The 22029-nt window shown below is 44.8% G+C and overlaps 2 protein-coding genes across 3 annotated transcripts in view; both read right to left on the bottom strand.

Annotated features, from left to right (window-relative positions):
- Positions 1–18097, bottom strand: part of LOC147464855 (ribulose bisphosphate carboxylase/oxygenase activase, chloroplastic-like) — a 61688-nt gene extending 43591 nt beyond the window's left edge. Inside the window, exons 1-3 of the mRNA XM_086516913.1 lie at positions 17960–18097; positions 6119–6232; positions 5645–5706 (exon numbers count right to left, since the gene is read on the bottom strand). Of these exons, the coding sequence (XP_086373039.1) occupies positions 5645–5706; positions 6119–6173 (117 nt within the window). The 5' untranslated portion in view covers positions 6174–6232; positions 17960–18097. The remainder of the gene's footprint in view (positions 1–5644; positions 5707–6118; positions 6233–17959) is intronic.
- On the bottom strand, positions 18007–20123 carry LOC147464854 (uncharacterized). Of its 2 annotated transcripts, XR_015188733.1 has the most exons (4): positions 19583–20123; positions 18311–18396; positions 18095–18195; positions 18007–18022 (listed from the first exon to the last, which is right to left on the bottom strand). XR_015188733.1 is itself a non-coding variant. In XM_086516918.1 (3 exons), the coding sequence occupies exons 1-3, from the start codon at positions 20031–20033 to the stop codon at positions 18178–18180; spliced, it is 555 nt and encodes a 184-aa protein (XP_086373044.1). In that variant the 5' UTR covers positions 20034–20123; the 3' UTR covers positions 18057–18177. The 2 variants fall into 2 exon arrangements, 1 of the variants encoding a protein (XP_086373044.1); XM_086516918.1 differs by lacking the exon at positions 18007–18022 and having other exon boundaries at positions 18057–18195.
- Between the last annotated feature and the right edge of the window lie 1906 nt (positions 20124–22029).

Below are 22029 nucleotides of genomic sequence, written 5' to 3'. Positions count from 1 at the left end.
TGCGTGTGACAAATTTGGTACAGAAACTTTGGCCTCTAGCCAAGTTCATTGTGACGCCACTGGATGCAACAGCATGTAGACACCTTGTGGTTCACTTGTCTGCTCACACTCAGAGCCCCCCTTGCTATGTATTTGTACATGAGGATTCTTGGACAAAGGATACAACCCTACGGACTGCACGCTTTACTCGGGCTTGGGTGGGACAGTCACTTCACATGCGTTTGTCTAGAGGTTGCTTAGATACAAATTATTCCCCGTCCAAACCGGCCTCGAGAATAGCGAGATTGGCTGTTGTAGCAGCATGGTCTTTTGTCACCGAGCCCATGAGAATTGTCGCATGGAATGTACACAGTTTAGGTGGGCCTCAGTTTCAGCGCAAGAGGGGCTGCTTGCGCCAAAAGCTTCAAAAATTCCTTTTGGGTGGTATGATTGATATTCCAAGACCATCATATTTGTAAGAGCCGTATTCAGCGATGTGGTCAGATTCTGCGTGACCGATATGAGACTTTTTGGTCAGCTGCTTATGGGACTGGAAGCATTCAAGGAGGGGTATGTATGACTATTGCGGACTCATGGTAGCAGGCCATTGTGAGCAGAGGTATTATTGTGCTAGGTAGGGCCCAGTGAATTACTATGCAGGTTCATGGTTGCCTCATGGACTTCTTGAGCATCTATGCGCCCAATGAAGCAAGTGCACAAGCTGAGTTTTGGTCACAGATTGTAGATTCTTTGCCGCATGCAGTGGTGTGTTGGGGGAGACTTCAACATGTTGGAGGACCGCTCAGACAGGAATAGAGGTAGTCATTCTACTATGCACGGGGCTGAGTTAGTAGCTTGGGAGCAGTTATGTATGGCCTTATGACACAAGCTGACAACCATTGAGGAGCGGCGCCATGAGTTTGCCGTTCATCGACGGGCATCTCAATAGACCCAGGTGGGCGATAGAGTTACTAGTGAGTTCTTTGAGACTCTAAGGCCTTGCCATGCGCATACCAGTGTTTGCCAACTCATCAACTGGCTAACACTGATTTAATTGTTTCTCGTTTGCCACTTGTAATATTTCTATGGGTTTTCCTCGACTTGTGGTTTCCCATCAGTAATTCAATCCGACATTACTAAAAATCAGTTTCTTCAAAGCCTGAGGATATGCGTACAATTGCTACTGACTTCTACCGTGAGTTGCTTTCAGCTAAGCCTCAGTCAAAGCATCAAAGAGCATGTGCAGAGAGCAAGTTTGGGCACACATGCCTTGCCTAGTTACTGAGGAGATGCGTCAGAGTTGCCTCTCCAGCTAGAGGAGCTACATGAGGCCCCCAGAGCACTTCCCCCAGGTAGTTGCCCAGGGGAGGATGGTTTGACACCCAGTTTTTTCTTGGAGTATTTCAGATTTATGTAGCGCCTATCAACACATCTTGCACACTGGAGAGATGCCTAACAACTTGAGTGAGGGGTTGATTTACCTTATTCCCAAGGAGGGAGGCTCCTTGGATGAGATTCAGCAGTGCCGAACCATCACTATACTCAACTCAGCCTGCAAAATTTTAGCGAAGGCTCTGAGCTTGAGAATTCAGCCAGTACTTGAGAGCATTATACATGAGACTCAAATAAATTTTGAGCGCGGTATCCTTGACATCTTTACCTTCTGGGAGGAGTCGGCCCTCGTACGTCTCCGAGGAGAGGATCTTGTGATACTCCTCGACTTTGAGAAGGCTTACAACAGAGTTGACTCGGATTTCTTGGAGGACACTCTGCCCAGAATGGGCTTCTCAGATGCTTGGATCATAGGGGTGTCAGCTCTTTACAGATGTGCACACAGTCAGGCGCTCTTGGCAAGGGGAAGAGGGGAACACTTCATGCTCACGCGTTCCGTTAGACAGGGTTGCCCTCTTGCCCCCTTCCTCTTTCTCTTCTATGCTGAGGCGATGAGCAAATTTCTGACTCCACAAGAGGTTGGTTTGCGTGGTTTAGAGCTCCTATTAGGGGAGACGAGTTGCTTTACGCTAAGTTTGCTGACGACTCAGGCATGTACTTGGAGGGCCATGAGGCCAATTAGCACAGGTGTGAGCAGGCTCTTCAGGTGTTTTGTCGTGCATCAGGGTTGGAAGTGCTCCTACGCTCGATTGGTCGCCGGGTGAGGGCTTCACGTGAATATCCCCCAGGGACTTCGGTACGATATCTCGACTGTCAGGTAGGCCTGGATATGTCTCCAGAGTAGCAAACTACCCCCCTTCTCATATCCATTAGGAGAAAGTTGTTACATTGGAGCTTTGCACGACTCTCTTCAGCTGGTAGAGTGGTAGTGGCCAACCAGGTGCTTTTGGCCACTATGTGGTGCATCATGTCTTGTTGGATCTTCTCAAGTTCCTGTGTCAGCCACCTGGAGAGGCAGGGCTGGGGATCATCGACCCAGCACGGCAGAGCAAAGCCCTCATTGGGAAGTTGGTGGTCAGAGGTCTTCTTCTAGGTGAGGAGCCCTGGAAGGAGTTGTTGCTACATCAGATCCGTGCTCGAGTAACTCATATGGGTGGCCCTTGGAGTCCGTCCATCAGGTGGATTTTTACAGAGATGCGCTGGGTCAACTTGAGCAGGAGTTGCAGCAACCCCTAGATGGATGGGGGCCTTCACGCACTTGCAGGTTCTCATTGCAGTTAGGGCTTGCTTGGAAACAGTGCCCCACATGTTTTTCGAGATTCAGGGGGAAGGGCAGCTTCACAGAGTCTCAATAGAGGCACCACAGGTTGCAGAGTGTTGTTATCAGAGGATTAGAGTTGTGGGCATCTGTGGGAGGACCTGTGTCATCGATCCTGACCCAGCAGACCTTGAGTCAAGACACTGGAGACTTTGGGCTTGGGAGAGCCGCCCTCTGGTATGAGTACAGTGGGACCCAGGTGAGGGGTTCTGGCGGGATCCCTTCACTTCAGCCAACCACCCAGGGGATCCTTTCTTCCAGTACACAACACATCTAGGGCGACACATTCTGACAACACAAAGAGAGGCTCACCCAGCTGCAGCATTTCACTGGCAAAAGTGGGGCCTCACACCTGAGTTCTTGACAGTTTTTTGGGAGCGGTTGTGGGACAGCAGGCAGCCGAGGAGAGGTACGATGTTTCAGTGGCTGGTAGCGCATGGGGCTATAGCAGTTGGGAGCTGGTTGGTACACAGGCTTTTTGGCAGCATGTGCAGCCAGTGCCCGTCTTATGGAGAGTCAGCGACATAGTTTGAGGGACTATCCCATGGCACAACACGTTTGGCTTCGGGTTCTCCAGTCGATGCCAGCCCTCTCTACAGCCCGACAGCACATTTGGGGTGTTGCAGCTTGGTCCACTCTCACGGGCCCAGCACTCCATTTTGAGTTGGCTACTACCAGCAGGATGATAGTGATCCAGGAGGGTTGACCTACACTGCACCTTGCCACAGAGCTCATCCCTCAGGAGTGGTGCAGTAACAGAGAGTAGTGTTGGGAGCTCATCTGCAACCTGACACTCTGGTTCATTTGGCGGGCACGCTGCTTCCGCATCTTCGAGGCTCCGGCCTGTTCCACCGGCACAGACTGTTTGGGACATTTGGCTGGAGCTGACACACACACATTCAGGGGTGACTTCAAGCAGCTCCGACCGCATGCAAGAGCGCCGAGAGGCTTTCTTGCGACTATGGCGCCCAGGGCCTTTCTTCCCCATGGTTCTAGATGGCACTACCGGCCACCAGTGAGGCTTTTTTCTCCTCCCATCTCGTGATCTAGCCCTCAACGTACATATTTTTTCTCACTGGGAAAGTCTCCCCATGTTTTCTGTTGTCGCCCTCTCTTGTAGAGGTGGTTTGTAGCCTTTGGGCAGTTATCATTAACTAATGGAAGGATCTCTTCTCTTGCAAAAAAAAAAGTATGAAGATTCATTGATCATCCAATCTCAGGTTGCATCGGAACGGTCCAAAGCATTTTTAACATCCAATGCTACCTCCACAATCTTTGAATAAGTACATCAGCACTATATCCTCCTCCTCATAGCCTAGGTGACATATGTGGCCTTTCCATGGTGATCTACCACAGTGCAAAGGAAGATGTAGGGAAATGAGAGAGGAGAAGAGGAGAGAGAAAAACAAAAGAGAGAGGAGGAGGAGAGAGATAGACAAGCCCTGCGGGGGAAAATCTACGAAAGAGAATTGTGCAAGGCTCTCATTCCCCCATACTGGGACACAGCAAATTGCCGGAGTCCATATATATATTCCACGAACCATAAATCTGGGGAACATGAAGAAAGACCACAAAAATAGGAGTCCCTCACAGAGCTGGTATCCGAGTGGTCACAATGAACAAAACTGTAGAGCTCTCATGATACCTAGCACCTAGTAGAGCCTTACAAGGCCGAGCACAGCCACAAAGAAGCCCTCTCTCACTAGACCAAAGCGGAAAACCCGGAGATGACCTCCAAAAGTCTAATACCCACCCCTCAGATCTTGGGTGCACCACAAGTTGAAGGGATGTGGGCACCTCAAAGAGCGAAGAATCTGACAAGTCTAGTCCACCTCAGCATCAAGCACACGACCTCTCAAAAGAAACTTGCGGGGCACTAGGACAGACGATCCTGTCCACCAATGGCAAACCAATGTAAATATGCTTCTCTATCCAGACATGCTGTCTGTGCAAGAGCTACAAAACCTCTCTGGCTATGAAGCCCGTGTCATAAGGTAGTCACAATACTCCCAGTGAGTACCATCAATCCAGCTGTTGCTTTTAAGCATAGGTAATAAGATGATCCTCCCTTCTAAACAAGAATCCAGGACCACCACCCAAGGGATATGTAGAAGACCGAGAAAAGACGACAAAGTTCCTGCTGAATCCACAGCACATTACCACCTCTGGTCAACAGATACACCACCTAACACCAAAGGGCCACATAAGGCTTGATAGGATAGCAATCCCTTCCAAGGAGAATAGGTACAAGAATATAGACCATATCAAACCATCTCCAGCAACACATTCACCTGTAGGCATCTTGCAATTCCAATGCAAATTGTAGCCACCATGTCTCCAGCGATATACCAAGACAAACTGTCCACTGTCCTCCAACATATCAAGTCCATCAAAATTACGAGAGAATATCCACCATGGACAACTGCAAACCAGGCTCAAAGCTGTCGTAATACTTTTCAATTGGAAAGTATTCCACATGCTCTAAGACTATATGCACACATAAAAATAAGTTATTACCCTTAAGTACAAGCTTCATCTTTGCTTACCATCTTTTACTGGTGGAAAGTCTTCTAGATTTTTAGGATTGTGCCAGCATGGACGGCTGCTTTTAATGCCTTCGTACTTTGACCGAATTCTAGACTCTTTTGATTATGTGGTAGATGCATAATAATTCTACATACGACGTCTTCCTTGACTCTTTCGCTTATTTCGTGGTTCTTTCAGAATCTCTCTCTATGGTTCTTGCAGAATTGTTGAATAAATAATTGCCAGTTTGAGACACTACTTTTAGATTTGCTTGCAATGATGGCTTTACAAGGCAGTTCATCTGCCCCATCTATTACCTACACTGATAATAGCACGTGGTTTTACAAAACTAAAAAGGGAATGCCTGCATGTGTGATTGGTTGCCGTTTGTGTGACATGGGGGCGGGGGGGGTAGGGAGAGGTGATTACCCTATTCTTGACAACCCGAGAAGCTGCACGATAGCGATCTCTTATGAGCCGTCCAGGTTCACCTGTTCACCTCAGCAAGACCAATAAGGTATTAACTTTGCAGTAAAATGCAGGAGGCATACAAAGCTCAAATTTACCAAACTAGTACAGGAGGGAAAGAGAAATCAAATCCTCCAAACACTTTTAAGTAACTCTTTCTCACATGGATTCGCTCTCCACATGGACGTAGTCCCACTATATGCAAGCATTCAAGAATGCACCTTCTTGCCTCTCACACATGCGCTATATAGAGAAAATCTGACTGCAACCAGTCCCAGAATGTTTCAAAACATGAACATCTTTGTCTGATACTTTTCTAGAAGCTGGCAGCCTAGACTAACTGTTTTTGAATCCAACGTGTATGAAACTACCAGATAGAAAAGGCCTCATTCAGACAGGCAGAGTAAAAAGCTTTTCAGGGTAGAGATTTCTTACCAGCCCATTCTGATTCCATTTCGCCAGCAGACATAATGACAGGCTCAACCTTCATAGCCTTGAATATAAGTTCTGTTTGAAATGTTTTTCCTTGACCTTTCCCACCCCACACTCCTGAAATTAACAATCAAACTTGTAAGAAGTCATCCAAATTCCCATTCATTCAGTGCTCATGCTCAGCAACACTGTAATGCAAAACAGAGATAAAATTTTTACTTATTAGCAAGCACTAATAAATTCCACAAATCTCAACATTAATAACTCGTCAACACTGTAATGCAAAACAGAAATAAAAACTTTACTCATTAATAAGTGCTAATAAATTCCATAGATCTCAACATTAATAACTCGTCAAGAAACTAATGCGACTAAGCACCTGTTGTCAAAGAGATCTAATATCGTACATCTGTAAAGTTCTATGGAATCGTTTATTTCAATGCCATATGTTAAAAGTATGGAGCAACAAAACAAAGATTGAAGGATACAGTTTGTTTTCACAAAATACAGTCTGTTTCTAAAAAAACTACACAGTATCTCAGAAAAGAAACAATGCAGCCATTAATCCGATGTACATCAGCCATACATTATGTAACCCATACTGTATGCGTATAAGTGCCAAAGCTTTTTTACGATAGTAAGCATGTCTATACGCAGCATCAAGAAAAATTGACCAATTATAATCTCAATTTAGAATAGTAGAAGCTAACTTGATGAAGAAACAGAGGCTAAATGATAAATAGGATTCAAGACGAGAAGAAGCAGACAACAAATGAAGAGGCTGAATCACCACAAAACAAAGCAATGCCCAGATGTACTCCCAGCTGATAGGGCCAGGTGCCTCCAGAACGGTTTGTCAAGCATCTGGACGCAAAGTCTGAGAGCGAGCACCCGCGGAGTTGTACTTTGCTCAAAGATTAATATAAAAAGAAATACCGAAAGGGGCGCCAGTCTTTGGGGCCAATCTCTCTTGGCAAGGAACTACGCCGGACCGTGTCGACTCTTTATTTGTGAAGTATTTTGAAGTGAATCTCTATTGTGTCGCAGAATCTAGACTTGGGGTGTCCAAGTTTGTTACATATTTCAACTCTTCTTTGCCTTCCCGCCGAGAGGTGTTCTCTGTGTCAAATTCTCCATGAGAACCTATGTGTAATGTGGGATTCTTTATGGCTTAAACCTGTAAGACAAAGCGATGAAGATGGGAGTGCACCCGATGCGCGATGAAGTAAGGGTGGGAGTGGCTAATATGTCCAGGGTCGGGACTTCAATAACAATTTCCAAAATTGTGCCCAAGGGCCCTTTCTGCTCTTTGATAGGTCCGGTATGCTTTGAGAAAAGCACACGCCTGATGCACCGATACCACTGTCACAAGCTTAGGCACCCCAAGCAGATAATCCGACATGACACACAGAAAATCACTTAAATTATTTTACAACTTTAAAATCATAATTCACTATGGTCGACACAGCCTGGCATAGTTCCGTGCCCAGAGAGATTGGCCCCAAAGACTCGTGCCCATTTCGGTATTTCTTTTATATTAATGCTTGATCGAAGTACAACTCTTGCAAGTACTCGACTCTCAAACTCTGCATCCAGATGCTCTGAAAAGTGAGGCCCTCGGGCTCCATTTATTCTTACAAGGGAAGCCCCAAAAGCAGTAAACTCAAAAGCAGTTGGCTCCAAAAGCTGCCATAAAAAGTCGCCGACACAAAAAGCAGATTTCCGTACAGTTCTGCCACGTCAACATATTGTCCACGCATTTTTCGAGTTGCCACATCATCAGCCTATTAGCGCCGTTTACAGACGTCCGTATTGTTGCCATGTCATCAGACTGCCGTATTGTCTGTCCACGTTAGCAGCTCTGCTGAGGGTGGTCATCTGTTGTTGTCCGGGCAGGATTGCCACATCATCAATTTGTGATAGGTATTACCCTTTGGGTTGACCAACGCTCCTACCACTTACCAACAAATGATGAATGATCTCTTTTGTCTGTATTTGGGAAAGTGGGTTGTGTTGTTACTCAACGATATCTTAATTTACAATAAAACACTCGAAAAGCACATGCAACACCTTCGTCTCGTCTTACGTGTTTTGAGACGAGAAAATTTGTATGCGAAGCAAAGCAAGTGCGAATTTTGCCACACAAAATTGTTGTGTTTGGGTCATGTCATCTCGGCCGATGGCATTCGCATTGACCCGTGCTATGCTGGATTGGCCCATTCTTCGAACAATTAGGCAAGTAAAATCCTTTTTGGGTTTTACGGGCTTCTTTCGGAAATTTATCAAGGTCTTCACTCGTATTGCCAAACCCTTTACTCGCCTGCTAAAGGACGTCTAAAGCAAAAAGCGTAGTGTTAGTCCGTCAATTCGATGGACCGATGAGCTTGATCAATGTTTTCAAACATTGAAGCGACTTGTTACTACTGCATCGATGTTGCAGATTGTGGATCTGAACAAACCGTTTGTGGTGGAAACGGATGCCAATGATTAGGCAATTAGCGTTGTCCTATACCAGGATGAGCAACCTGTAGCCTTCGAGAGTCGTAAGCTCACACACGTGCAGGCACGTTACTCCACGCAAGAGAAGAAATTGCTCGCAGTCATTCACGCCTTGAAGGTTTGACGCCAATACCTCTTTGGTGCCCGCTTCGTGGTATGGACGGACCCCATTCTTTGAAATATCTCTGTGATCAACCCGACCTCGTGGTCGAAAGGCAAGGTGGGCCGAACTCATACAGGAGTTCGACTTCAAGATTTGCATACCATAAGGGTGCTACCAATATGGTAGCCGATGCCCTTAATAGGAACTCTGAGGTAAATACTCTTTTGTTTGCTGGAATTTCAACTCACTTCTATCTCTCTCTCAAAAGGCGTTGCCATAACAATCGTCACTTTGGTGCAATTTGGCAACGAATCCAAGAGGGAATACATAACCTAGAAAGCTATGGCGGTCTGGACGGTGCTAAGCTGGCTACGGAGAGAAAGGTAGTGGAGAAGTATTCCATTCGTAATGGATTACTTTCAAGCAAGGCAAAGTGTGTGTGCCCGTTGATGCGGATATCCGCAGGTAAATTTTGTTCAAGTGTCATGATGCACCAAGTGCAGGACACCCTGGCATACATGGTACTTTGGCCTTGATTGGCTGGTATTTGTATTGGCCACACATGAAATCTTCCGATGAAAAGTATGTGCAGGAATGCACGCAATGTCAGCTCAACAAAGCTGAACGACAAAAAAGCGTTGGGTTATTACATCCTTTGCAAATTCTTGATAGCAAATGGACAAGCATTTCTAGACTTTGTAGTTGGATCACCCCGAACCAACCGTGGTCACGATGCCATTGGGTCATCCTTGATCGACTCATGCAGATAGCACAATTTATCCCTACACCTTTCACCGTACAGAGCCATGAGCTAGCTCAACTTTTTGTTAACATATATACAGATTATATGGTTTGCCCGACAAAATTGTCAGTGACCGTGATCCAAAATTCACATGGAACTTTTGGCAAACGGTCTTCCAAAAATTGGAAACCCGTTTGTCCATGTCATCCTCGGATCATCCCGAAACTGATGGACACACCGAAAGCACAAATCAAACTATGGAGTACATGCTATGAGCGTATGTCTCTCGACGTCAATCTGATTGGGAACACTATCTCCCACAGATTGAGTTTGCTTATAGCTATACAAAGCACTCGGCTACTAGCTATAGCCCGTTCTGCTTATGTACGGTTATGAGCCGAAACCACCAATTGCCACCGGATTCAAGGGGATCGAGATGCGATCGGTAGCCGATTTCTTACATGATCTGCAAGAATGCTCCAGATTGCAAAAGAAAGCATAATAACGGCACAAGATCGTGCCCCTTTTTACGCTTATCAGCATCGATAACCCTGCAAACTCCAAGCGGGCATATGGGTGTACCTCAAGGTACCGAAGGATTCCGAAACGATTCAGACTGGTCCATGCTTGAAAGTATCTTCTCGTTATTGTGGTCCATTTCAGATTACAAAGAAGATTAGTGGGGCTTCTTATAAGTTGGACATGCCTCAAGGCATTGCTATACATTTCGTGTTCCATGTAAGCCGTCTAAAAGAACGGCTAGGGCAGGATGACTTAGTGATTCCTCCTGAGCAAGTTTCGAACTTGGAAGACACCACCCGTTACATTCCACTTGAACCCGAATCAGTTCTCGATCAAAGGGTCCGCAAGTCTCGCAAGACTTCATGCCCCCAATATTTGATCAAGTGGAAGAATCGTCCTGAAGCCCAAGCCACTTTGGAGTCAATTAAATCGTTAAGGAATCATTTCCCCAGTTTTATAACCGAGGATATTGCCGAGGACAGCAATTAAAAACAAGGTGGGAAGTGTTACGTCCCCACACATCAGGATGGGCGCCTGCAGTATGTCCAACCAGTGTGAACCTGGCCCTTTGGTTATGAAGTCCTATAAATAAGACTTGAGCCTCATTTGTGGGGAGATCTTGTGGGATCACCACACTTGATGTTTGGACCCTTGGCAGCTCTACCCACACACCCGTACCGATGTGGGCTTTGGTGGTATGGGACACCGGCCCTTGTGGCAAAGGCTAGCCCACTTGGATACAGGCTCCCAGGCTCGGGGGTGAGCCCACATTCACTCTATGGCTGGGAGGTGAGCATGATGTCTGATGTCCGCTCACTACGTGCGTCTAGGTGTGAGTTTGGCTTGTGTCATGTCATGTGTGCAGGATAGATCCGGCGAGGAACTAACAAAGATGAGGATGTAGGGTCGGCTTACACACCTTCTAGGTACCTTCGTTTATTTTTATTCCTATGTTCCCCAAACATTGTACTAGAGTCACACATGGATGTAACCTTTCGGTCCCATATGTCATTTTGGCCTTTCAAAGACATACAAATACCATCCTTCTCCCCTAGCAACAAAACATGTCTATCATTGGCTAAAATTGAAGGGAGTTAGGTTCATAACTTCTAGTTGAAGAGGGACCCAAACTATATATCATTTCATTTCCTCTCTCTCTCTCTCTCTCTCTCTCTCTCTCTCTCTCTCTCTCTCTCTCTCTCTCTCTCTCTCTCTCTCTCTCTACAGAGAGCATCTTCTCCAGCTTACGGCGCACGGTTTTGTGATGAGGCCCAGATACATGGACACCCACTTGTCTCATGGGATACGGTGTGCTATTGGCCAGATATGCACATCTTCACACCAGCTGCGGATCGAGACTGGGAGATACAGCGGAGTACCAGCAGAGGCTAGGACATGCCCCCTGTGTGACATGGAGCCTGAGACAGAGTTACACTACACATGCCACTGCCCCGTCTACTACGAGATACGAAGCCGCTTCCACTGCTTGTTCAGAGAGGGCTTTGGGCCACTCTCCAAAGTCATGAGGTACGAGGATCAGAGATGCCTTGGTTTGCTTTTGCTCGAGCTGCGCAGACACAGAGAGAGCCAGATGAGAGGAGAGGCCAGCCAGTCTCAGAGACACATCACAAACTTCTTGAGAGCAAACACTGGACACCCGGAGGAGCTACTACCATAGCATATCTTGTTACCTCACACCTAAGGCACATTGATCGACCGAGTGACTGAGTTGGGGAGATCCAGACGCCCACGACTGCGAAGGACTACACAGCATCGACGGAGGCTACATCAGAGGATTCGGATCACTTTGGCCCGACATGCGCGACTGTTAGGTGCAACAGAATGAATGTTTGCGCTTTGCTCAAGATGAGTACTCCGAACTGTGCTCAAGGTTCCTTTTGTTCTTATGGAAGGGAGAGCCTTCCGTTCTTAATTAGAGAATGCTATGATCACAAAGTGAATGGACACTGTGCGTGCAAGTGTATGAGACTGAGAGATAGAGAGAGAAGAGAGATACGACACCAAAGACGTTGTACAACCCTCCTCCGAAGGCCCCACTCTCGTCGGCGAGAGTAGTCTACTTATGATTGCACAAACGGGTACAACTGAATGCAAATGATTGATGCAAGTATAGGCTATGTCGACGATGACGACAGTGATGACGAAGTCGACATAAGGGCTGAAATCTGCAATCTTTCTACTGCTGTCCAAAAACGCTATGGGCTGAAATCTGCTAATCTTCTATCTGCTGAATTCTAACTCTATGTCGGTGACGATGTTGATGACGACGATGCGACGACGACGCGCTGAAAACACAGATGCTGAAATCTGCGTTTTCCGGGCTGAAACTATAAACCTTGCGGAAACTGACCGTGCGGAGAGGAACTGCTATACGGGAAGGTGAGATCTGCGAGGTTCGGGACTTGATTTGCGGGTGCTAACTGCTGAAAACTGAAAACGCTGATGGCCTTGGACTTTCCGTCACGGTAAAGGTGCAAAACGCCGGGGCTGATCTGCAACCAAAAACGCTAGGGGCTGAAATTGGTCTTTCTGTCGCCGGGATTCTGCAAATGCAAAAACGCTAGGCTGATCTGTTGTGTCTTGTCCAAAAACGCTAGCCAAGATGCTGTGGAGCAAAAGCGCTAGAAGTCCTTGGGGTCCTGCTGAGAAGGTGTCTGTTGAGCGGTGCTCCTGCTGCCTCTTCTGCCATTTAGTGCTAACTTGGGTTTGCTTATATACAAACTTAGCAAAATTGCCCTACCTACTTTTGTTGGAAAGTCACTTAAATTGATAAGTGAAAAATGTCAAAAATAGGAAAAATAGGCTAAAATCACTGGAAAAATCCCCTAACTGATTCTAATGGATTCTGATGGAAATATTGATGATCATGCTATGTGCAACCAGAGGATATGCATCTATGCTAAGTGACTAGGCATACACGGTCTACGAATAGACTCACAAAAGTGCCAGATCACTTCTAATCTAGACTGACTTGACTGAACTGAACCCTGATCATGCTGTAGCTTGTCCACGGACACATAGGGTTGGATGTGTCACGTGACATCCCCTCCTTTTCAAAGTGAGGTACTGGTACCGAACTGTATGGCGTCGAGGGAGATCGCCAATAGCATCCGAAATCCCGGAAGGGACTCTTGGCCGGTCCACTCTGATGTGTGGGTCGAGCGGTACTTGAACTTCATAAAGGTCTACAATGCCTTCTTCTGTGGGCCGCGCCGAAAGCGACACAAAGTCTTCTGTGGCTCCTTCCATGCTTCAACTTCGTCTAGAGTCCTGCTTCTTTCTTCTTCAAGAATCTCCATGGCTGAAAATTCCTGAAACCACTTCCAACACAAAACCATGAACATACATATTCCATGTAAAGTGAGTGGAAAAAATCGTGTCTCCGCTAAAGACTGTGCATGCAATGTAGATGAACAAAGAGATGGAGTGCTAACCTGTTCATCAAATACATGCAAACAATGAGACCGAATCTTTCTCTTTGGATCTAGAGCAATCAGCTGTGGCAATTCACAATAAAAATGCCCATGCTTGGTGCTCATACTTTCATGTGCTCTTTCTACAACTGTGTCGTGCCAAGGAAGAGACATAGAATGTGACTTCCTTGAATGCATACTTTTCAGCTTTTCATGAATAATCCGCATACATGTGTGCTCATTCATGAGTGAAACGTGCTCAACGTACAATATGTCATGCCTAGGAAAAAGAATCACATATAGACGCTGACTAAAATACAGGCAACGACCACGAATGAAACACTCGTACAATGCGTGCGTACTAATCATGCGAACACATAATACTTCCTGTGAGGGTTCTTTGGACCTAGGCTCGAGAGCCAAGATCAGTTCTTCCTGAATGATCGAATCGTCCTGTGGGGTTTCTTTGGACCTCGACTCGAGAGTCAAGATCGGTTCTTCGTGATTGATCGAATCTACAACGAGGTTAGCTTCGCTAGAAAAAGCATCCACTAACACATCATCCTTGTGAACAATCACGTCTTCTTCATGCAAATCATCATGCTTGTGAGAAATCACATCTTGATCATGCAAATCATCATGCTTGTCATTGGCATCCAAATCATCATGCAAATCATTGTCCTTCAAATTGTCATGCAAGTCATTGTCATTCAATTCATCATGCTTCTCATAGTCAGACAAATCATGTGTGTCATGCTTTATAGAAGAAGAGACTGAGAGAGTCTCCGTCTCTTGAATCTCTTGCATCTGTGCCGGCACGTGAGAAAGGAGTCGCAAGAACTCTTGCATGTGTCGGTCGCACTGTTCTTGTCTTGCCTTTCTTTCTGCTTCTCTTTCTGCCTTCTCTTCTGCGTCTCTGCGTTTCATTTCTGCCATTCTTTCTGCATTTCTTGCTTCGCGTTTTAAATTCTGTTTCAGAAACAATTGCTCCAAAGCCTCCATAGGAGTGTGCAATCCTTGATGTAGATGGGGAAGGGGGAGGGTCGGAAAAACCTCCTAGTGGGGAAAATTCTTCTTCGCCTCTCTCATGCTCATCACCTCCAAGCGAAGTATCCATTCCGCTTCGAGTGATGACCATCCCTTGTGGTTCTTGGGGTCTTGGGTTCTTAAGTTCACTAGGAACTTGGGTTCTTGGGAGTCTTGGGTTCTTGAGGTTCTTGAGGGTCTTGAAGTTTTCTTTCGCTTGCAAACCGTGTTTGAGAAGGATCTTCTCTTCACTCGAGTTCTGCTCTTTTCCGCGGGCATAACCCTTGGCCGCCTTGCGCTTCACACCAAGGTTGCTTTTTCCCACCTCACGTCGATTGGTTGGCCGCTAAGTGCACGGTCCGCTCTCAATGAGTGAAAAGAGGCACAAGGGAAGGCTGGACAAGCCCTTCTTTCCTGGGATTCCTATCACTCTTCAAAAACACGATTAGGAATCGACACGCCCAAGCGAACTTGGGTTCGTGCGACCGCAACAAGCAAAAAAATTCTTGTGGTTCTTGTGGTTCTTTCCTTGAGTGATACAAAACACTACCAAAGCTTTGATACCAATGTTAGGTGCAGCGGAATGAATGTTTGCACTTTGCTCAAGATGAGTGCTCCGAACTGTGCTCAAGGTTCCTTTTGTTCTTATGGAAGGGAGAGCCTTCCGTTCTTAATGAGAGAATGCTATGATCACAAACAAAGTGAATGGACACTATGCGTGCAAGTGTATGAGACTGAGAGATAGAGAGAGAAGAGAGATACGACACCAGAGACGTTGTAAAACCCTCCTCCGAAGGCCCCACTCTCGTCGGCGAGAGTGGTCTACTTATGATTGCACAAACTGGTACAACTGAATGCAAATGATTGATGCAAGTCTAGGCTATGACGACGGTGATGACGAAGTCGACCTAAGGGCTGAAATCTACAATCTTCCTACTGCTCTCCAAAAACGCTTATGGGCTGAAATCTGCTAATCTTCTATCTGCTGAATTCTGACTCTATTGGGTGACGATGTTGATGACGATGATGCGACGACGACGCGCTGAAAACACAGATGCTGAAATCTGCGTTTTCCGGGCTGAAACTGTAAACCTTGCGGAAACTGACCGTGCGACGAGGAACTGCTGCGGGAAGGTGAGATCTGCGAGGTTCGGGACTTGATCTGCGGGTGCTAGCTGCTGAAAACTGAAAACGCTCATGGTCCTGGACTTACCGTCGCGGTAAAGGTGCAAAACGCCGGGGCTGATCTGCAACCAAAAACACTAGGGGCTGAAATTGGTCTTTCTGTCGCCGGGATTCTGCAAATGCAAAAACGCTAGGCTGATCGGCTGTGTTCTGGTCGCCAGGGATCTGCAAGAGCAAAACGCTGGCTGATCTACTGTGTCTTGTCCAAAAACACTAGACAAGATACGCTAGCCAAGATGCTGTGGAGCAAAAGCGCTAGAAGTCCTTGGGGTCCTGCTGAGAAGGTGTCTGTTGAGCGGTGCTCCTGCTCCCTCTTCTACCATTTAGTGCTAACTTGGGTTTGCTTATATACAAACTTAGCAAAATTGCCCTACCTACTTTTGTTGGAAAGTCACTTAAATTGATATGTGAAAAATGTCAAAAATAGGAAAAATAGGCTAAAATCACTGGAAAAATCCCCTAACTGAGTCTAATGGATTCTGATGGAAATACTGATGATCATGCTGTGTGCAACCAGAGGATATGCATCTATGCTAAGTGACTGGGCATGCACGGTCTACGAATAGACTCACAGAAGTGCCAGATCACTTCTAATCTAGACTGACTTGACTGAACTGAACCCTGATCATGCTGTAGCTTGTCCACGGACACATAGGGTTGGATGTGTCACGTGACAGTGACGCTCGGTCAGACTGATAACCATGGAGGAGATTGATGAGATCCGCCAGCGACCAATGCTGGATCTCTTGTGACTTGTGATTTAGCTATCCCGGCTAGCTGCTTAGTTCACACCTACCAGCCTAGGATTTCATAGTTTTTATATTTTATCATTTTGTCATTTCATTTTGTTACTCTGACTTTGTATCAGATCCACCACATTGTAACGCTCTGGTCTCATAGATCATTTTGACCTTTTGAAGACGTTAATATAATATTTCATTTCATTTCATTTTCAGCTCTCTCTCTCTCTCTCTCTCTCTCTCTCTCTCTCTCTCTCTCTCTCTCTCTCTCTCTTTTGTTTAGCTGCTTAGTCCACACCTAGCAGTTTAGGATTCCATAGTATTTTATTTTGTCATTCTGTCATTTTGTCATCTTGTTACTCTGACTTTGTATCAGATCCACCACATTATAACTTTTTGGTCTCATAGGTCACTTTGGCCTTTTGAAGACATTAATATAACATCTCATCTCATCTCTCTCTCTCTCTCTCTCTCTCTCTTATATATATATATATATATATATATATATATATATATATATATATATATATATATATATATATATATATATATATATATATATCGAGGGGTGCCGGTAGGAGCTAGGATATGTCCTACCTATGTAACTTAGAGCCAGAGACAGAGCTACACTGCACGTGTCACTGCCCGGAATACTATGAGATACGCGGCCGCTACCATTGCTTATTCAGAGAAGGGTTCGGACCTTTTTCTAGAGTCATGAGATACAAGGATCAGAGGTGTCTCGGATTGTTCCTGCTAGAGCTGCGCAGACTTAGGGAGAGCTTGCTGAGGACATCAGAAGAAAGACAGTCTCAAAGACGAATCATAGATTTCTTTACACCAGCCAGAGGAGAGCCAACGGAGCAGTCATTATAGCAAATCTCAGAGCCTACTCATACTAGAGGTACATTGCTTGATCGAGCCACAGAGCTTGGCAGATCCAGACGTCCACGACCTTGGGGGTTCTCCCACTACCGACGAAGGCTGCAATAGAAGATACAGATCACTCTAGCTCGACATGAAAGACGCCCAACCACAGTACTGACCATGGAGGAGGTCGATGAGATCCGACAACGACCGATGAGAGATTTCATACGAACCCCCCCCTCCCCCCCCCCCCCCCCATTTCCTTTCTCCTTAGAGTCTTAGTGTTAGTTCTTTGTCACTTTGTAATTTCCGTACTCAGACATGGTATCAGATTCACCAATTGTAACTTTTTGGTCTCACAGGTCATTTTGGCCTTTTGAAGACGTTAATATAACATTTCATTTCATTTCATCTCTCTCTCTCTCTCTCTCTCTCTCTCTCTCTCTCTCTCTCTCTCTCTCTCTCTCTCTCTCTCTCTCTCTCTCTCTCTCTCTCTCTCTCTCTCTCATTTGTATCACTCATTGTATCAGCTCCCCCCCCCCCCCCCCCCCCCCCCCCTTGTTTTAGTCTTTTTGTACTCTTTTTTGTACTCACACATTGTATCAGATTCATCACTTGTAACTCTTTTTGGTCTCATAAGTCACTTTGGCCTTTTAAAGACATTAATATATCATCTCATCTCTTTCAACAAGAGACAATGTGCATAGTGAAAGGATAGAGACGTACCAAGAATAAGGGGTACTTTTGCATCCAAGCTGCTTGCAATATAATTCTTCACAATGTGGACAACTAAAAAAATAACATTCAACAAAAATCTGAGACATAAAACAATTAGAATTACAAATTAGTCATTGAACAGACTTTTTCAATCAACTCAGAATTGCCATGTTCTTTAAAAGAACTATGCAATAGATCCTAGTCATTAGGTTGAGCGAAGTCATTCTCTACTCACCAACCTTCTCCTGCATGCAATCCAAAACATCGATCATAAAGATGTCTAAATCAATAAAGTAAATTTATGTTTGTATTAAAAAAGATAGAGAAAGATAGCATTAGTAGCATTCAATCACTACTTACCATAAAGGCAGGAGCTATGTAATAATCCCCTTGTAAGTGATCAAATGATCTTGTGACCTTTTGTCTGTAAGCAAATACTATATCCGCTGCTCATAAATGGAAGAGAATATAAGTCTCCATAACATCTTGCCTCTACTTACATGTAGACAGGACAGCTCATGCAGCATAAGCAGTCAACGTGAACGTAAACCAGCATCTCTATGCAGAAATTAGCAATTTAATGTCTTTCCTATGGACCTTGCTTCAGGTTGAACACAAAACAGTATCAAAACCTACAGCCAACAAGGTAGGACTGGCCAGAATCATTTCAATAAGCCAGTCACAACACTAACAGGTTGTGATTGGCGGGCTTAGCACAAGCTCTAAGGTTCTTGCAAGACTTGACGTATTCCAAAAAAGATATTATGATACTACTGAAACAGTGGAGTAAGTGAGTTGCAAGGGTGAATAATGGCAGCTTCGGCCAGCTAAAAACGAAAAACTGGGTGGTAAGTGTGGCTACCACCATTCCTGTAAGCACAAGCATCAAACTAACATCAGCTTTCCCATGAGGCTTGAATAGTTGAGGAAATGCAGAGGGTGGGAGTTACGTAAATAGTATTAATGCCCATGAGGCAACACTGCGAGTATAGACATGTATTTAAAATGCATGCATGACTCATACCAGAAAACTTATCCAAATATGTGCCACTCTCTAGAAGTAGCTCACCCCATCAATAAGGCCTATTCTACATAGACAATTATAACAAAAGGAGAAAAGACCAATAATCAGTCAAATGAAGAGGGAACTTGGTGAGATGGTAGGCAGAAATGGCACTCTGAAAGTACAACATCAAGACCACTTTGTGTAGCCAGCAATATAAGATACCTCTTTGGATCTTAACTCGCTAATGTGTATGCACAAAAACTAGACTTCATGTCTGACTTGGGCTTTGACTCTACCCAAAAGCAATAATATTAAATGCAACCTACATATCTTTCACTGTACAGAACATGGATACCGACATGATGAGAGGATATGTCAGTCCAATTGATTATCTATACAAGAAACTCACGTACTTCACTTAGCACACAGATTTTGTCACCCTTGGAGACCAAAAGGGTTTCATTGCAATGAATTCATGTGCCTAGAATGCATTATAGATATATTGATGCAGAATTCTTAGCCCAAAGTGCATGCCCAAACTGCGTAAAATCGATGCTCACTTGAACAATACCAAAGCATCAAAGAAGTTGAGAGAATCTTGCAAATTGAAGGTGAAAATAGCTTACCCTCCTTCCCAAGAAAGTTCCCTGTGAAGAGGTCATCAACCATGCCAGCTCGAGCTCCGACACTGATATTCACATTGGAAGCTTCCTTGCCAAGTCTGTAAAGATAGTCATTGCCTTGCGAGTCCTTGGCATCCCAAGAAGACTGGAACTCCTTGGGTCGCACTTTTGAAGGCTCGGGCGGGGCAGCTGTGCCTACATCACCTACTTGCTCTGTGTTATCTCTCTCTTTATTATCATTTTGCTGTGTATGCTGCTGCTGCTCTGAGGAGCATCTCAAAGTAGAAACCCTAAAAGAACGAAAGCGTGGGTACCCTTTTCGTCTTCTGAGGTGCACAATGTGCCTGCAGCTTGTATGCTGCAACAATGGAGAGGCAAGCTTTCCATTAAATCTCAAATTAGAGCGAGTGAGAAGTTCACCGTGAGGCCCACAACCTTGTGATAGGGCAGACATGTCTCTAAAGAAGTCACAATGCCCGTGTCTCGTGTCTCTCCTGGCTTAACACCACCATAGCCAGTGCTGCAATATCATTCACTCGATTGACCAGCGTTTATATGCTCTTTGCATGAGCCACCCCTTTTTTCACTCCCGTGGATGATCTCTTAATATTCTGCCACGTGTCAACAGTGGACGGGGAGAGAGAGAGAGAGAGAGAGAGAGAGAGAGAGAGAGAAGTCTTGAGGGATGGATCATGGATCATGGGACGAGTTGAACTCTAGAGTAGTCCCACTCTAGAAACGGGATAGCCACTCTACCACACTTGGGAAAGAGAGAGAGAGAGAGAGAGAGGTAGGAACTTTTTAGGATCATTGGAACCATCCCAATCATTAAGCCACCTTTTAAATCTAACCCTTATCCAAGGCATTCAACACTGCAAATTACAATGACTTTGGAAGTTTCACCCAAGAGATTGTCTTGTGCAAGAAGCCGAAACAAACTACAAGAGCAACTACAAAGATAAACCCTTGAAATAACAAAGGCATCAATCGCTTAAGCTCGCTATCTTGTGTTTCTCTATGCACAATCATTTTGCAATGTTCAGTTGCCAAAAGCGGGCAACATGTTGTACCCTTTTTTTTGGCTCTCAAGTTTCAAGGTTCTTTTGACAAACATGTTGAACATGTCATGCTCACTAAAAGGCTCTGAGTTTTTAAACTTTATGGAACCAATCTTAAAGTCGATAGTATTCCAAAAATAAATCTTACCTATATATTATGCACAGTAAAGAATTTGTCTATGAAGGGCATTTTTGAAACTTGTCCTTCATAGTGCATTCTAATTTTCAAAGTATCCATCCGATGGGAAGGAGACTTTGACAAGCTGCAAGGCCAAATAGGTGAGGAAGGGGGAGAAGGGTTGCAATTTCCAACACTATGTCATTATTATTATTATTCATACTTTTCAATGCTGGACAGAAAAGGAAGAGTGTATGTTTATTCATTTCTTTTGACTATTTTATAATGAACTCTTGGCTACAAATTCTACTAGCGTATTTGTTGCCAAAGATAGAGAGAAAAGGAATAGTGTATGTTTATTCATTTCTCTTGACTATTTTATAATGAACTCGTGGCTATAAAGTCTATTAGTGTATTTGTTACCATTCCCAAAGAAGAGTAACGTACATTTCCAATAAGCATAAACACACGTCTCCCAATTTCTTGTAAGAAACTTTTTTGTGTGTTGTTTTTGTAAAGAATTATCTACCCAATCCCATGTTAAGTCATACCAAGCCCTAATGCTCATTTGACTTGGTTTATTACATGTGCTACTTTTAGTTGAACCAAAGGCAGAGAACCTATCCCTAGTATCTACAAAGACGCAAAGAAAATTAGGCACAATGAGTGAAGAGCTGGTGCATTTTTTCCTTGCATGGTTAATGGCAAAGTGTATGGCATGCCTTCCTCTATGATGGGTAACCAAGGGATTTCCATTCCTTGGGAAGTATATCAATTTCCATGCCTTATCCCAAGAGACCTCTAAGATCCATCCAACGAGTCTTGAACCAATATATGAGAGAGAGAGAGAGAGAGAGAGAGAGAGAGAGAGAGAGAGAGAGAGAGAGAGAGAAGGTAACTTCATCTACAATACATGCCAACCATATAGCTTCCATGTTGGTATCTGACCCTGCAACGTACTCAGCCTTTGTAATGGAAGAAGATGTACAATCCTAGTGTATAATGGTTACTGAGTCAAGCAGTTTCTACACATACTTTGACAATTCCAGTGTATACCTTGACAAATGTAAGAATTTCTCCTACTACATAAACATCGCTTAAACAACACAGGCACTTCCCTCTTAACATTACTGCATTGGTATTGCACTCAGAAACATGGAATACACATAGAGAATGAGACAGAAAATAAGATAAATATTCTAACACGCTGCATCTTCATCTCGAAATCCGCCATTGCTACACAGTAAATCCACCCAACACCATCACGCTACATA

This window comes from Adiantum capillus-veneris, chromosome 1 (assembly GCF_014529385.1).
Source record: "Adiantum capillus-veneris isolate H3 chromosome 1, ASM1452938v2, whole genome shotgun sequence".
Taxonomy (NCBI): Eukaryota; Viridiplantae; Streptophyta; class Polypodiopsida; order Polypodiales; family Pteridaceae; genus Adiantum; species Adiantum capillus-veneris.
Note: the sequence above shows the minus strand (reverse complement) of the source record. Positions and strands in the feature narration are given on the sequence as shown.

Coding starts and splice junctions, on each gene's coding strand:
- LOC147464854 (XM_086516918.1), bottom strand. CDS start 20,033: ATGTCTGCCCTATCACAAGGTTGTGGGCCTCACGGTGAACTTCTCACT. Junction 18,397..19,582: donor GAACTTTCTTGGGAAGGAGG/GTAAGCTATTTT, acceptor ATTTATGAGCAG/CGGATATAGTATTTGCTTAC.